The 17,704-nt window shown below is 37.6% G+C and overlaps 1 protein-coding gene across 4 annotated transcripts in view; it reads left to right on the forward strand.

The window, feature by feature from the left end:
• CGNL1 (cingulin like 1) overlaps positions 1 to 17,704 on the forward strand; it is a 59,002-nt gene that overhangs the window by 19,161 nt on the left and 22,137 nt on the right. For all 4 annotated transcript variants that reach the window (XM_074549418.1, XM_074549417.1, XM_074549416.1 and 1 more), the window contains exons 6-9: positions 227 to 375; positions 872 to 1,007; positions 2,777 to 2,989; positions 17,365 to 17,571. In XM_074549418.1, the coding sequence (XP_074405519.1) occupies positions 227 to 375; positions 872 to 1,007; positions 2,777 to 2,989; positions 17,365 to 17,571 (705 nt within the window). The remainder of the gene's footprint in view (positions 1 to 226; positions 376 to 871; positions 1,008 to 2,776; positions 2,990 to 17,364; positions 17,572 to 17,704) is intronic.

A 17,704-nucleotide genomic window follows, 5' to 3' on the forward strand; every position in this document is an offset into this window, starting at 1 on the left:
ATAACATTGTTACCCTTTGTAACAAATCTGTTCTTAGTGTTTGAGAAGGAGTTTGGAGCAGAGAATAGAAGTGTTAAGCACATGCACAATGCACTTGTTCAGTATCTGCTGAGGTAAATGTTAATCTGTGGATTGCAGTGAGACAGACACAGACTGAGAGACAAACTGTATTAATCATGTAGCTGCTGTCTATTATTTTGCCTAACTTTTGGTGTACAAAATTCAGAATCAGCAAAATTCCAAAGAAGAGAGAGATGCTACACGAGCAAGTCTGAAAGATCTTCAGTTGCAGCTTGATCAAAGTCTATGTGAAAAGGAAGCCTTAAAAAAGCAGCTGGAAGAAAATGAGAAGGAACTCAGGCAAAACCTGGAAGAGTGAGTTAATTCTAGCAAAGTTATCATTGAAATTTTACCTTTTCATAAACCTTTTAGATTAAAAAGACCTGTGTCTCTAGAATATGTTGATGGAACCAGACAAGTGACATTTGTTCCTGTAGGAAATGTTTATACCATTTAAAAGAGTCGTGTCTTTAGAATATCTGGAAGGAAGAGAAAGATTATAAATTCAGCAATCTTCCTCTCAGTGCAAGTTGCTTTTAATATTTCATGGTCAAAATATATAGTTGAAGTCTTTGAAGTGTGGAAACAGTTCAATGACTAGAGTGCCAGGTCTGAAATAAAGTACAACTCCCCACTTAAATACCTAGTGAGAAGATTTCTCATTTTTACCCCTCTGACATTTATTTTTTCTCCCTCATTTTATCCCATTCTCTTCTGGGTAAGACGGGAATGTGTGGTTTTTTTAGTACTTGAATGAACAAACTAGTATTTCTACAAATTAAAAAACTCCTGTCTGATTTTTACTGATGAGGCTTTTTCAAGTGAAGATGGAGCAGGAAAAACACCAGACTGAGATCAGAGACCTTCAAGACCAGCTCTCTGAGATGCATGATGAACTGGATAGTGCCAAACACACCGATGAAGGGGAGAAAGAGATTCTGATTGAGGTAAGTTAGGAACCATCAGAAGGGGGATCAGAAAAATTGCATGAAAAGTGGAGATTAAGGTACAGAAATACATGCCTTTGCTTTTCCTCTGCTATTAATCCAAATCAATGTAGCATTATTAGGGTCCCAAGAAAGCATGTTAGGGTTAACCTAACATTAACCCTAAAAGGAATACAGAGTGTAAATACCATTGTTTTATGGAGCAGGAGATCAGATGTCTGAATGGCTGACAGACAGGTGAGCTATCCACTATTACCAGATGATAATCTCAGTTTTAGCAATTAGGAGCTGGGGTAAGAGCAGGGAAGGTCAGTTTAAAGAAGATGTATATGTTATCAAAGCCACATGAGATTCAGCTAAAAAATTAAAAGAACTCAAGAAAGCAGTCTCTAAATTATTTACTTGCTATTGCTGGGACCAGGGGGAGAAGGGACGAGCCTGGAGAGGAGCAGAAGAGTTACAGAGTTTCTGTCACCTTGGGATGAAAGAGGAATTGGCTGTAGCCCTGGTTATACTAATATACTGATGATGAAATACAGAACACAGCTTATTAAATTTGTTGATAAGGATGTGTAAGAGTATCAGTGCAGAAATATTAAAGATGTTTGCAGGCAAGATCTGCTGAGTAGAGTAACTACCTTGTTTTGTATGGGTGAGATTTGATTACTCTTAAATGAGTGTCATAAATCTCAGGCACTGTAATTGAAAGTTGAACACAAGTAGGGGAATATCACAAATGATGATGATGATAGTACTGGAAAAACATTATCTTTGAAGGACTTCAATCTGAATGGAGAAGTGAGGAAAGAGTCAAAACCACATCTTACAGAATGTTGCTGTAAAGGTGATAGTGATCAATTTTTCCATGTTGTGTGGAGATGGAGTAAGAAATGAGAAACTTAGCTCCAGAGATTTAAAGAAAATGTTAAAAAGTTTCAGTTAGTACTGATAATTAAACAGAGGAAGATGCTGCCTGGGGTGATGTAGGATCCCTTCCATTGTAGGCTTTTAATGGCAGAGTGGGTGACGTGTGTCAGGAGTGGTTTAGATGTCCTGATCCTCCTTCAGTGCAGGGGAAGCCTGCATTCTCTTTGAAAGTACAATTATTCACAGCTGGAGAAATACCAAATCAGAGAATTCTTGAAGTGCTACATTTCTGATTGTTTCTGTTATTCTGTGTTTTTGTATGCATCTTCAGTCTTCAGATTCACTGACTCTCCAGTTCCTTCCCAGAGATTTCAAGTGAGGAAATGACTTTTAGGGTTGCCCTGGTGGGAGGAGGAAGGGTGTGAAGACATGGGCTTGATTGGGAAGCACTTGTTTTGTCTTCAGCACTTGAAGAAGCAACTTTATTTATTCTTTCCAGCAGAAAAGAAAGCAAAGAATTATCACTGAGTTTGTTTCTCTTGCAGCTGGGGGAAAATGCTTTATCTTTGTTCTTATCTGTCTCATTGCTAGTGAAAGCACAACGTAGGAGTGACTCCTACATTATTTGCAGATGGTATAACATACACCATTAAAATATTTTGATAGTTTTTTGCAGCATCAAATATGTTGACCTATTATATAAAATATCAGCTGTGTGTTATACTTCTAATAATATTAGAGTTGAACAGATTTTTAGCTTACTATAAAAGCTGTAAGAAATATATTAGTCATATGGAACAAAGTTGTCCTTGGGGAGCTTAAGTGCTTTCTTTCTGTGAGACATAAACAGAACATCCACAGGGGCTATTTGACACACAGCTGTGTTTAATTTTGGGCTTTAGGAGCTGATGCAAATGAAGCAGGATCTGCAAGAAGTATTGATAGCAAAAGATCAACAAGAAGAGATTTTGAGAAAGAGAGAGAGGGAGCTCACAGCTTTGAAGGGAGCACTTAAAGAAGAGGTATCCAGCCATGACACAGAGATGGACAAACTTAAAGAGCAGCACGATAAAGAATTGCTGGATCTACGGCAGAGCCTGCAGAAAGCAGCAGAGGTACGTAAGTGCTAGCAGTCACCTCTACAGGGGAAGGTTCTGCCTCTCTCAGATGCTGTAAACCAGATGCTTTCAGATACTCTTATTTTCTTAGCAAAGTAGGCAAAGATTTATTTAGGCCAGGAGGTTCTTGGCTACTGATACTAAGTTTTATTTCATGCACATCTCATGTTTTGCTTGTTTGTCCCAGCTGAAGTTGTGGTCCTTTCTTCAAGCACTTACTGCATTTGCTTAATTGCAGACTTTGAGGGAGAACAGATGGGAGTATAGTGCAGAGAACCATTTGCTTGGGTTAAAGAGAGTCACCAAAACCTTGAGGGTGCCCTTGAAGGGCTCCAGTGTGCTTTACCAGTCATACTGTTGAGAGAATTTCTAGCAGTTCTCTGCAGTTCTTTGCAGCCCACTGTTCCTACATTCAGCTTCTTGTGTCATATCCTGTTCCCTGGCTGCATTGTTCCACCTTGCCCATTCAAATTCTCAATTATCAGTACAGGGTTTTGTGTTTCATTTTGTGTCCTTTTCATTTATTGAACTTATGCTTGTTTACTGAATAGTCAAAGGAATGTGAGCACAAGAAAACAGCAGGGATTTGGGTGTTTCAAATCAGACAGGAAGAAAACAGAACTGAAGGAATTGCCTCTTCCAGCATCTGCAGGAAGTCTTTGTGAGGGGGAGAATAGGAACAGTTTCAGATGTGCGTATTTATTATTGTTTTCCAAAAGATGGCCTTTGTGAAATTTTCTTTATAGAGACGGCAGGTAGGAACATATTGAAAGATTTTTTTGGTATGAGGACAATTCTCTTAAAGTTTTGAGCATTCTTTTTACAGCTTTTTGTGTCTTTTCTGTATTCCCTCATTTTATTTCTCAAATGTTTGAGAATATTTTTGCAGGTGAACCGGGCTTCACCAATATGTCAGAACTGTAGGCCCAGTTTTGTGCCTAGAGATATCCATGCTTATTTGTGTCTGTTACCTACACTGGTCTTAGGTGGGTTGTAGTTATCCTGCTGGTTGTTACACAGAGCTGAGGGGAAATTAAGCTTGAAGCTGGAAAGAAGTTTCTAAGCTTTATATGCTCTATGAGCAAAGTAGGAGCTCATGTGGAAGATGCTGGATAGGTATTGTATGATTGAATTCTGACAGAAGATTTTATCCTCTTAAAGGTTTGTTTTAAATGTGCAATCTTCTTCAGAAGTTAGAAAATTTTATAAATGCTAGTTTGTTTATGCAGCCTAGGATTTGTACTTGAGGTTGTTCAGCTTTGCTTAAATGTGTTGTTTCTCTTTGTTTTACATCATCATGAAGATATTTGACTTGTCTGAGCTGCATGAACTGAATTAGTTTTTTTCTTTGAGAGAAAAGTAGAACATTTAAATTATCATTTTTTATTAGACAGTAATCGTAGTGACAGCTCAACCTCAATGAACCATCTTTTCAAAGTTAGTGCATGGTAATTTACTGTATTTCAATTATGGAGCTGTAATTACGACTGACAAGAAATGAAAGAGGAGTCTGTTTGGCATAACAATAACACAGTCTGGGAAATGGCTCTATGACTGGGTTGCTGTGGCTTAGAGATATTTATAAATAGCATTTATTTACTGGCATGACATAGTCTATCTAATGGTAAATTTAATAAGATGTACAAAAGTGAAATTTACTTGTATAATGTTGGTCTAAGTACCAGTTCTCTTCCCATTTGAGTTGAATTTTTTGCTTTTATTTGAAGTAAAACTTTTAGCATGTTTAATTGGAAGGAGGTGTTTTCTTTCATTTTTGAGGGATTTTTTAAAATTTTGCTGGTGTTTGTACTCAATGATTTCTTGAATCACAGCATTATCTTTATATTTATCTTTAAGCCTGCTGGCTGAGATTTGTTGTCGAGTTTGATGTTTCAATTATCAGGAGAGTATAACCATTCTCTGCAGGAAGTTTCCTGACTGATCTGCTGTGATCTTATATATATTGTTCATTATTTGGTCACTAATTAATCTGAAATACCCAGGAGACATAAACAATTGAAGCTACTTGGCCTGTTAATTTTTGTTTTAATAGATTACTGCAAGCTGGAAAAATTCTTCCCTGATGGCAGATCACAAGAAACCTACATCAAAGATTAGTGGGAAGGGCCATTCTGTTGTATTTTATCAGCAAACCAGGAGTGTAAATGCTGGAATAGTGGTTTATCATACAAAAAACGTGGATATGGATGTTTGATAGATCAGGTTGTATCAGGACCTCTATGTACAAGAGTGTTTGTTCTTGTGTAGCTTCTAAATCATCCAGATTGGTGCAGTGAATAAAGGTGTTCTGTGATGTATGGGCTGTTAAGGAAGTTCAGCATGGGGAAAGGAAGTTGTTTTTATGCCAGTGTTAAATCAACAGAATTTTCATCTGCTGGAGGTGTCAGATAGGTTGGCAAGTAATGTGCAGTGCATTTAGTGTGTGAATGCCACACAGATCTGTTTGCAAATCATGTTAGAAACATACTCGAGGTTATCTGATAGAAGAGCAGAGTTGTTTGTCATCATGATTCTGTTCTCATGCTCACTAACATGGTGCTAGTTTGGGTTTTTTTGTTAGGTTTTTATTGTTGTCATTTTATGGTTTCTTTTTTTTAATAGAGAATTTGAAATAAAGTCACAAATATTTAAGATATTATTTTTCTTTGCTACAGTTTACCTTTTAAACTTATTTTTCTGTTAAGTCTTTTGCCTGTGGTGGGCTTGAAATGGCTGTCACTATTCTTGACTTCATTGCTTGTTTGTTGAGACAGACCAGACTATTTCCATTTAACAACAGGAAAAGTTTTGTTCTTCCATGACATACCTCTATGGGATAATAATTACCTTTAATTTAATAATAAATTTAAAAATTAATGTCTTTCTGATTAAGAATAGATTTCTCCATAACTGCAAGTGCTAGAACAGAGATTAATATGAATTCTACTCCAGTTTTAATGTCAGAGAAAAATTTCTGTTATTTTATCTGACTCTACAACACAACAGGCCAGGATTGTGCTGTTTTAACCATGAGTGCTCTGTTACTGTAGATGAAGTGCCACTGTTTCAGTAAAATTAGGAAATAGCTTTTGGAATGTAATGCTGCAGGTAAAAGGTTCTAGCACATTGCAGCTAATGCTGCTCTAATTCCACTGAAATTGTATCAGCTCAGGAGGGCAGTTGCAACCTGCACAGCACTTCAAATTTGCATCTGTATTTAGGGAAGCTAGCCGAACAAATGATGTTGTTCAGAAAAAGCTGTAATCATCACGTTAGGAAGAGGCTTATCTGAACTTGACCTTGACTGATTTATTTGGCATGTCGTATCTCTGACCTTGTTCTCAGAGTGACAATACAGACACTCAGTTCAGAGCTGATTAATTTATCAAGGTATTTAAGAATGCAGTGAAGCTGGTGATCACGTTACCATTAACACATGTGTGTGTTACATATGATTATGTTATAATTAAAGAGAAGAAGGAATTTTACCAGAGCAAATGTAGGAACAGCAAAAGACAGTGGTTGCCTTCTGGACATGTTATGAACTAAAATGGTCCTCCTTTAAAATAAGAAAAAAATATAAATCTCTGGTATTATACATGAGAAGTACCTTTGGGTTTGGGTTTTTCTCATCTTGTTAATTTAGATGAATCTAGCACAAAGTGTAAAGAACTTTGAAATGAAAAGTAACTATTGAATCTTTTTCTACTTAACTTGGTAATATGATGTGTCTTCCTCGAAACTAATAAAAATCTCCCATGTAGAGCAGAAACTTAGAAACTGGCTTCAGCATTCCAAATGAGATATACTCTGTATGCTCTGTATGTCTTTTTTTATAGAAATGGTTTGGAATTAGCTGAAATGTAAAATGAAACATAACTGAATTAGTATATTCTGAGAACCTGTTTTGGAATAATACTGTGCAGTGAACAGTGGTTAGCTGAGTTACTCAGGGACAAGTGAAGGTATAAGTGTGAAACATTGCAAAACCACTTTGGTGCTTTAAATGATTTAATGTATGTAACTGTAAAATTATATATATATCTGAAAAAAACCCTATGCCTTGTTTCAAGCTGAGGTGAAATCTTGGGGCTATAATGAGTCATGCTAAAAGCCCATGGTCTTGATAGCAGTGAAAGAAACAAATGATACAATAAGAATGACTTGGGCATGGAAACATCATTATGTGCTCTTATCCATACATCCATAACTCATGTGAATCTGCATCCTGAGTGCTGTGTCTGAGGCTGGTATGTTCACCTCAAGCAAGATACACAACAATTGAAAAAGATTTAGAGAAGGTAATCTAGGATTTGAAACACCAGTGGTGGATGTTTTATTTCCTCTGCCTGCCTGAGGCAGCTTTTGTCATGCTGAAATAACACTTTTTTGTTTCAATTCTAGAAGCTGGTTGGTAACAGGTCTAAACTGTGTACAGAGTCAGATGGTGCAATCAGTGACCCAAGTCAATGTTTCATCTTTCATGACCTAACTTCTCTCCCTCTTTCATTTTCTGCCCTCTTTTACCAGCCCTCTAAAAGCCTGGTAAGATTCTGATTGATTTTCAGTGTGCTGCAAACACAGATCGGATGGGGGAAAGAGAGGGAGGGTACACAGATGTGTGATGGTGGAAGGAAAGCTGCAGACACTCCTTAAACAGGTATTGTTATTGGAAACACCTATTTTAGAACTGTATAGGAAAAGTTTGGAAGACAGATTTGATTTGTTTTCCCCAGTGTGTCTGTTCTGTGTGTGGAAAGGAAGTTGGTAATAGCATCATGCATGTTTTCAGGACCCATTTAATGAAGTACCAAACAAATTATAGAATACTAGCATTGTCAACAGTAATATAAAATGTGCCTCTAAAGCACTCTGAATACCTAAGTTGGTGACTGTGTCTTTAAGTTCCACCTCCTCCAGTCCTTCATTTCCTTGCAGTTTACTCCTCCATTTATTTGGTGGATACCTGTGTGGGTTTGGGTGCAGGCAGTTCCATGAAACTACAGCTAGGGGGTTTTATACTGTATGTAGAGTCAAGAAAGCCTCTCAGCAAAATTGTCCTGCACAGTTCTGTTTGAGTTGGATTGGACCACATCTATAGGATAATAAAAAATTAATCCTGTGTATCTGAAATAGTCATTAACTATTGTGGCCCTTCGTCTGCTAGGACTACTTCAGTAAGTCTGGTTGGGAAGGGAGGGGGATGTTTGTGTGATTTTCCATGTTCTTTGTTTCTGAAGCTTTGCAAGAGCTTGTACAGCCAGTTATTTCTTTAATGCCATCAGGAGAATCTCTAATCCCTGTTAGCAGAAGGCAGTGTATGTGTTCAGGTGATTTTTCTCGTGACAGTGTAAGTTTGTTTGTGTATGTATGGGAAGTATTTGACTCTGTCAAACAGAGGGAACAACGTGAGCACAGAGTTAGTTAATATTTTACTCCAGTCTATCCAACAACTTCTGACCTTCAAAAGACTGTTACTATAAGCCAATCTGAGTATGTCATGCTACATAGCCAGGGGGATAACATGGCATTGATGCAGGTACTGGTTAAGAGGTTAATGCTTTCCTGGCCCTGGGTTTTATAACTTATGTAAACGTTAGGTCATGCCTAAGTTGGAAAATTTTGTTTCATACGCTCTGTGTGAAAGAGGGCTGCATTCTCAGCCTTCAAATGTAGGTATTTAAATCTCTCATTATATCTCATAAATGAAAACCTAAATAGTTTTGGAAGTAATATTTAAGACATGGTACCATTTCAAGCAGTGAAAATGACCTTTTAAGAAAACAAACCTTTTCTCTAAGCTGTCACCAGTGAATTTTTAAGAAGTTATAGAGTGGCTCTAGCTGAAATGAAATGAGAGACCAGTCTGACTTGCTTGTTAATTTGTGCACTTGCTTACTGAATAATCTCTTGAAGTACAGCAGAGAATTTAAGCTGGTTGCAGTGTACCTTGTGAAGAGAGGGGAAAAAGTCACTGACCCTTTTAATAGGTAATAGTTAACTTCCAAAGGCATAGCCATGTGTTAAAGTTGGCTAGGCCTCAGTTTGAGATTATGGGAAGAATTATTATAATCAGTGTCAGGTAGAAAAAAGTGTAAGTGAAGCCATTGAGACTTCTTTTTAGAAGTTTTGTTGGTTTGGTTGTTACCTTTTTTGGGGAGTAGGTAGGATGGCTTGGGTGAGTTAGTAGCCTAACACTCCATTTGTAAGGAATTTTGGTACGCCTTTTGTAGAAATACGAGATTTAATTATCCATGCTGTCCTGTGGTTACTCTGGTATTCATCCTAAGGCTTCCACTGCTTTAAGAAATAGTGTCTTGGGTTAGAAGAATTGCCTAAAGGTAAACAGTGGGTAAAAATGCCAGAACTACAAGCAGAAATAAAGACCTGTTATTTGCATTCATGAACTTTGAAAACTAGATGACTGTAGCTGCATAATACTGATTTCAGAAACTCCCTTTACAGAAGAGCTAATAATGATTACAATTAAAGAGTTGTCCCTGTGTTTGTCTTTTTTACCCTTTGTGTCAGTCTTTGGGTGCAGAAAGGTTTGAGATTTTTTCCTTTCTTTGGAAATCACCTGCATGTTACCTAAGGAAATCAGTGTCTAGTTTTATTTCAACTGTTTTGTTTACATAAAAAAAGAAGAGGAAAAGACAATAGGTATTTGATATCTCCATGACTGCTACCCCCTCTGGATCATCTGAGGGAGCTGGGTAGATATGAATCCCTGAAGCCACATCAAACTTAACATATTAAGTTAAGTTAAACTAGTCCAGCATCAGCCTAAAAAAGTGGCCCCTGAGTCTTCAGAGCTGATTTCAACAGCCAGTATCTTGATACCTGAACTGTTCTACACCAGGAATAGAATGAAGGGAGCAGCAACACCATCTCCCTTTTTCAGAAGGTTTTGCACCATTATCCTATCATTTACTTAGATTGCACAATTATGAATATGAAAAAAAATATTTGAAAATCTGTTATGTCCATTGAAAAGCTCCAGTTTGTGCCCCAACTCATTTTGAATAGAGATTTATTCTTCAAGTGTGGCTGTTAACGAACAAACAGTTAATTGTTTGAAACAATTTTCACAGAATAACAGAATCAATTAGGTTGGAAAAGGCCTCTGAGATTGAATCCACCCTATGGCTGAACACCACAGTGTCAGCAGGACCATGGCACCAAGTGCCACATCCAGTCTTTCCTTAAACACCTTCAGGGACAGTGGCTTCACTCCCTGGGCAGCCTGGTCCGGTGTCTGATCACGGGGGCTGAGAAGAAATTCTTTCTGAAGTCAAGCCTAAACCTGCTCCAGCCCCTCAATGTCCTTCCTGGATTGGGGAGCCCAGAACTGGACATGCAATTCCCGATATTCAGCTGAACTGGATTCTGAAGAGAAATATAAAGGTTTTTAGAAGAATCTGCTGACTTTTGCCTGATCAACATTGGATGTAGCCAAAATGTAATGATTCTAATACATGGCAAATGAGATACTTAAAAACCACACACTTTAGGTCTTCCTTTATTTTGTAAAAGGACTCTAAGGATCCCATAGTATGTAGTCACTGCCAAAGGGGAGTTTCACCAGCTACAGCACTGAAGTCAGCCAAAACTATTTTTTAATGATCAGTTACACAACCTCTCTCATGTCTTTGCCAATGTTGAGGGTGTGGTAAAAAAAAAAGGTGTGGAGCCGCAGAATATTTTCTGCATTCCTACTCAAAAGTATTTTTCTGTTTTCAGATTGAAACTGAACATTTCATTTGCCTCTCAAGGACCTTGATGGGTGTTCTGTCCAGTTTCTTTGGGTTTACACAATAATGAGTGGTGGGAAAGATTTTGATGCCTTTTATACTATCTGTTCATTGCTTGCAACAAAGTTCAGAGTAGAATACTGTATAAATATATTTGCTTTACTGAGGTTTCTGCAACAAAGGAGTTGGAACAATATTTATTGTTTTATTTTAACTTGTAAGTTAAAATGACTAAATTTAATATGTTTAAAAATACTTCTGGACACATATATAACTACATAAAAGGACACAAACCCAAGCTTTATTAGATTAATTTCTTGTTGGGCAAAATGCCTGAAAGGAGCAGGATGAAAGGTGAGGGAAATGTATTTTACTGCTGATGTTCCCTAATGTTCCATAGGCCTAGAGCTGAAAACCAAATGCCACATGCATATAAACTCCAGCAGCTGTGACTGTGTGGCTCAGATAAGCACTGTGCTGGGTAAAACTTTATAGATCAGGTGTACATGCCAAATGAAACAATACACACACATATATATGTATGTAAATATATGTATTTACATGTGTATGTAAATATATGTGTGCTCACTTTGTTCTCATCTGCCTGGAGTTAAGTGGAACTTGTACATACTATGAAAAACATCTTCTGGAGAAAGAATTACAGACATTTTTTTCACAGATTTTTTAAATTCCTTTTCTCAACATTCCTTTTCCTGCCATCTTCTAAGTAATGTTATTCTCTGTATTAAATACAGGAACATGAGAGATAGAGAGGTTGGTGTTGAGAGGATCCTTTAGTTGTGCACGTCCAAACTATAGTTACCTAGGGTAACATTGTTCGTCATCATAAATTCCCTCATATATTCAGGGTACAATTGTTGCTCACTTCAGTTGCAACTGTGCACTCAAATCAGTGGAGACCAAACCCCAGTGTCTCCAACACCAGGGAAGTTAAGGAGCATGTGGTTATTGATGCTCTGGAAAAATTTGGCTGAGTGATTTGCCTCAGGAGGTCTTTGGCAGAAATAACAACAGACTCCAGATTCTCTAGGGTTGGTTTTGGGTACCTTAGCTGTGAAACTGTCCTGTCTTTTTATTGCTTCTCTCATTTCTGCTGTAAACTCTGAACTTCTTAAGCTAATTGACTAATCCTTTAAGCTTCAGTATTAAAATGTATGAGAACTATTAAAGAGTCAGTAGTATTGAACACTATGGATTATATTCTGCAATGTATGATCTATTTTTGTGGTCAGAAACAGATTTTTTTCAGTGAATCTTTCCTTTAGGATTTGATAACTTGTTTTATTTGGTTTGTGTCCCCTGCTGGACTAATGAGTAGTTACTGCATGTGTACTGTGGCACAATGACAACATCAGAATGCAGAAGCTCATCTTCAGTCAGTCACAGAGGACCTTGTATTGTGGGAACGTCTGTACAGCTGTTTTCATTCTTCTAGATGAGCTTCTTTTTCTTTATTCTTAGCTTTTTCCAGAAATTCACAACCCATTTCCAGCTCCTTTTCCCTAATCTCTTTAGCTTAATGTTGCTGATAAGGTTTAGATATTCTTAATAAGGAGTTTAAACATTATGAAATTTGAGAAAGTATAATAAAATATTCAGTGGATTCAAAGGTAATGAATAAGAAGGTGATATGAGTGTGGTTAAGAAGTCTTGGAATGATGTGGTTATTAAGAGAAAAGTGTTGTTCCTTCATAGATTGAGGAGATGAGTAGCTGAACGTAAAACACTACAAATGTAGGCACTAGAAGGCACTGAATGCCCTGGAAGACAGAGCAATGGCAGGCAGATTGAAAGGAAAGACAAAACAAATGCACGTAAATGAGCATAATAAGCAAAATGCTATAGGGTATTTACTTGTGTAAGTATAATTCTGTAATACAATGCTGTAAATAGTAACAGTAAGATGTTAGTTTACTAAAATATGCTGCCACAACTAGTAAGTGGGACTAAAAAGAAATAAACATTTTCTATATCCTAGGGAAGAAACTGCAAAATTTCAATTCACATATGTTACTTTTAAGATCCAAACGAGCCCACTTCAATTTTTGATGAAATTGCTCCCCTCTCCTCCTGGTTTTTGAGGGGCTTGAGGTTTTGCAGAGGTGTTTTGGTTTTTGGGTTTTTTTTCCTTTGTATGGCAAATATGTCTGAATATAGAGTATTTCATTCCAGGTTTTGTTGACGAGAATCTTGTTTAACCAGTTTTGTCTGTTCTGTGCTCTGTATGTTTATGTGCATAATCTCCTTTAAACTTTCTGAAGAGACTCATCCACAATTCTTTGAACTATAGTTCTTATATTAACAATGTCTGTTAATGTTTTATATTCAACTTAAATCATTACTTTGTGACCTTCACCTAGTTCTGTTACCATGGGTTAAATTATATAAACTTAGTTAAAATAATTGCCAAAACTTTTCCAACATCCCCAAATAAATAAATGTAAAGGATTTATGAATGGGCACCAACAGGAGTTATTAACTGATGTTGTGTCATTAAGCCTTGAGGATCATGAGTTAACTGAAGTGTTTATGTCCAGCACCATTACAAACAAGTCACATGTGGACTGAGGGAAATGGATCCACAGCACAACTTCTCCCTGACTGGCTTTTTCTTCACTTGTGCTTACTACCCCTTCAGTGTCCAGTTTTTCTCCTTTCATCCTCATCACTCTAACCCATTAATTGAATGCTTTTGCTAACAGCTGTCAACTCCTTGTTTTGAGTGTGTAAGCCAGTCCCTGAATTTTCAGTGAAAATATGCATCCCTGCTCATGCAGGCAGCACCCCAGAGATTGCCCCTGGCTGCTGGCAAATACTGTAGGACAGTTCCAGCTGTCCTTGTTGTTGCCACTTTCAGCTTTAACCTATGAGGCACAGCAATTACCATTCAGACTTTATCAACATACACGGTAATTTCACTGTCATTTCAATGCAGTGGTTTTTATATCTTTTACTTCCATGTTTTGGTAGGGAAATGTTTTGCAGAGTATAGTGAGCCATCCCTAATGACAGTGTAGAATTGTACCTGTGGTCTGTACATGGTGTTTTGCCTGCCAGCTGGGTGGGACTGCAGGAACACCCTGCCTGTGTGCAGGGCTTCCATGGCGAAGGACACAGCAATCCCTCTGTGCGTCACAGTGCCCTGTATGGCCTGACAGCTGAGCCTTATGTAAGTGCTCAATATATGGACAGGGATCTCTCTCCACCAGGGTCTCCCCTAATGGTGTTGCTACAAGGTCTGTCAGAGCTGCATTTCAGTGCTTGTGTGCTCTGTGTATGCTCTCCAGTGATCCCCAGGCTGTTTGCTGTCATGCTCATGTGTTTTCCCAAGAGCAGGCCTGGAGGGGAGGTAGAGGGTAGTGTGGGGCGCTAAAGAGGACTGACAATGGAGAATACAAGGCAAGAGCTGTGGAGGCTTTTGATATTTCAGCTTTCTGTGGTGACATGCTATAGGACATGGCATACATTGCCAAAAGCTCTTATAATCCAGAAACTTCATTTGTGCCAGTGAAGAAGCTCTGCATGAAATTCTCAGTGCTCTAGGGAAAAATGAATATAAGCTTTTTATTGTCTAAACCCAGCTGTGTAATTTGACTCTTGGAGAAATTATACTATGTGTGCTTTTTCTTATACAAGATACATCTAAACTGTATGTGTATGGCTTGACTTTGTTTAAACTTCACTATCAAATTGAAGATACTTTTGGATTGTTTTGTCTAGTATCCTCAGGGTGATCCTCCATGCCTTATGTGTGTAGTACAGCTCTGTTAGGGTAAACTGATAAGGTAGATACTCCTGTGTTTCTTTTCAGTGTTGCCTGAAACAACTTGAAAAGATGTTGAAACAATGTGTACAGTGAAACCACTTTGTGAAGAAAATTCCTTGTAGTCTCCCCAGATTATAAGTAGCCGAAGTGTTCACTGTCCAACTCCAATACAGTGCAGCTCCCCATATATACCAAGAGAGTTTTCTACCGTCTTGTAAAAGTATGTGTGTGTGAAAGAAAGGAATTTTGTCCTTAACTTGTTAGAGAATTTGCTTTGGCAGGTGTAACCTTTGTAATGATGCCAAGGTCATTAGAGACCTGTGAATATCTGCTGGCCAAGTGCTGGTCACTCAATCAGCTGGGACTTTAGCAAGGTTTTATTTATAGATCCAATTTATTTCCAAGATTTTAAATTAGGTTAATAAAGACAATACTTGCAACTTGCTCCTTATGCTTCTCTACATTTTACATGTAGTCACCTAACTTCTTGCTAACATTCTGAAATATATAGTGAAAAAGGAGAGCAAATAATAGTTGAGTTTAATGTTAAGTGTCTGTATCCTAAGATACATACTACAAAAAGCAGGCTGGAGCACATCTCTGGATATGATGGCATCAGTGTAATCTGAACTTAGTTGGAACTTCTTAGGTTAAATAACATATATATAGAGATGTTACTTCTGTGTTTATATATGTGTATGGATCTGTGGGGTGGGTTGTTGTGGTGTTTGCTTTTGTGCATGTGTGCATCCACGTTTAGGTAAATACTGCTTCCTGTGCTGGGGAAGCAGAGCAAACCATGGTTGGTGTAGTGGAATCTCCGGGTCTGATGTGGGTCTGCTGCACTCCTCTCTTACTGCGCAGCCCCGTGTAGGCAGTTGGATGAAAAAGAACAGACAAATCAACATTCCTTTCCCTGAACTCCCCAGCGTGCCTCAGCTGCTTTCACTCAGCTCCAGAAAGGAGAAATGAGACTAAAAGGAGCCACTGGTGGAGTGCTTGCTAATTAGTAAAACTTTGCTGCTTGCAGAAAGCAAAAATTAAAGGAATATATAAATGCTATTGAAATTCCAGTACGTGAAAAAGCATCAGCAGAGATTTATTTCAGAGCTTTTAACCAGTCATGTATTTAGAAGAACAAGTTTTTTCAGGATTTTCAAAAGACCAGAACTTGTCAGCCTGCTTATGCTGCCAGTTTTTGTATAATAAGTTCATTGACCCTGTAGACAGTCTGAGTGTTTTCTGAGTTACTGCTTTATCTAATTTGCATGATTTTAAAGCTGCTGCTTGCTAGAAAACAGTCTAGTGAGGGCATTCTTTGTAAACACCCTTTTATATAACTTTACTTATTCCTTTTGGGTAAGGAGAGGGGAAGATCAGGACCGACAATCAAAAATAGTGTCAATGAAAAGTGATTTTCGTGCTTTCATAAAATACTTCACAAAATAGTTTCTGACTAGTTTGATAGGATTTCTTTTGTTCTTATCCAGATAAATACAATTTCACATAAAAAAAAAAAAAAAAAAAAAAAAAGTTGTGCTTCGGTAATGAATGTGTAATTTCTTATTGTTACCAGATAATGTAGAGGCCAATGGTATAAAAGGATTTGAGAAGGATTAGAGAAATTAATGGATGATACATTCATGGAAGAAAACCAGTGAGAGCTGGGAGTGTATAATGATGAATGGCTTGCCTCATAGTTGTTCTTCCTCTTGTTGCCTGTAAGCATCAGCCATGGCCATGAGAGAGAATCCTGGTCCAGACTGATTCCTGTGTTTGTTCTGATGTTCTTGCTGTTGTTTGAGGTCTTGGTGTAGAAGACAGTGGGGCTGCACTTGGGAACCAGATCTTTGTACAGAATATTGTTTTGTACCAGCTCCTGAATGCCCAGAAACAAGAACCAGCCAGTATATCCTGGGTTCTTTTATGTGCTTTGGAGGGGGTTCTGAATGAAAAGTCAGTGAAGAGAAAGGGTGAAATCCTTCCCGCTCTTTACAGAATTAAATGTTTATGAGTGCATACTTGGTCTGTGTTACAAGAGTACAGGTAGTATAACAATATAGACAGAAAACTTCCACTCATGGCTTCCACAGTAAATGGTAGGGTGTTTTAGAGGGTAAGTGGTAAGGTGATGATTAGCTCTGAAAAGTAACATGCTGCAGTCAGCTGTCCTGCAAAAAAAAGTCAAAAATCCAGTGCCTCAAGTTGTGATGTATTGTTCATTATTATAAATTGTGTTTGTGCTATGTATTGATTTGAGTTTCTGGAAAAAAAAGTGTATAGTTTTGAATACAAGTTGAATTTGGTATTCAATACAAGTGGAACCACCACTGTTTATTTAGTGTAAAGATCTCTGTATATTATCTGTCATTTACTCTGCAGCCCCACCAGTAGCTGCATGGATGTAGTGTGTTGCATGTTAGTGCTTGGAATCATCAGTGGGGTGATGCTACCTAAATTTTGTGTTGTTGTAGAAGACACTCTTTATAAATATGTTCTTCCTTAAAGATCCATATGGCTTTTTCTATCTGTTAAATGTTTTAGTTTACTTGCAATCACCTAAATGGGAATTGGTAATGAAATATTTTAGTGCAATAAAGAGGAAGATGTTAAGGTGACAATATGAGATGACAAGCATGAGACTGTTAAGGTGTCATATGTTACTTTATCTGTTCATATGCCCAAGGAGAAAAAATGCTAAATCTTAGTCTCTGTTGATATTTTAATGTTGTATCCTAGCTGTATTTGCTGTGATGCCTTATGGAACTCCTGTTGGAAAACAGCATCAATTCTTTTTTTTTCCTAAACATGACATAATTTGTTTTCACTAGAGTGCTGCTGTCCTTGCAAGTGAAAAAAATGCTGCACAAGAGGAACGAAATAGTGTAGAAAATCAAGTCAAAGAGCTGATTGAGGAAAATAAACAATTGAAGAGAACACTTACTGAGCTAGAGAGGAAAATTGAGGAGCTGCACAAACAAATTGATAATATGAAAGGAGAAGAAAATTCAGTGAAGGAAAAATTAAAGACATATGAGGTAAGTTAAGCAAACAAGCCCCTTAAGTAGTCTTCCTGTTTGCAATGTGTTCATTGTAGAATAAAAACTGACCAAGGGCAGGATGGACAATGCCATAGGAAAGGGTAAGGAAAGCCCTGACTTATGTAGGAAA

The sequence above is a fragment of the Zonotrichia albicollis genome, chromosome 11 (assembly GCF_047830755.1).
Source record: "Zonotrichia albicollis isolate bZonAlb1 chromosome 11, bZonAlb1.hap1, whole genome shotgun sequence".
Taxonomy (NCBI): Eukaryota; Metazoa; Chordata; class Aves; order Passeriformes; family Passerellidae; genus Zonotrichia; species Zonotrichia albicollis.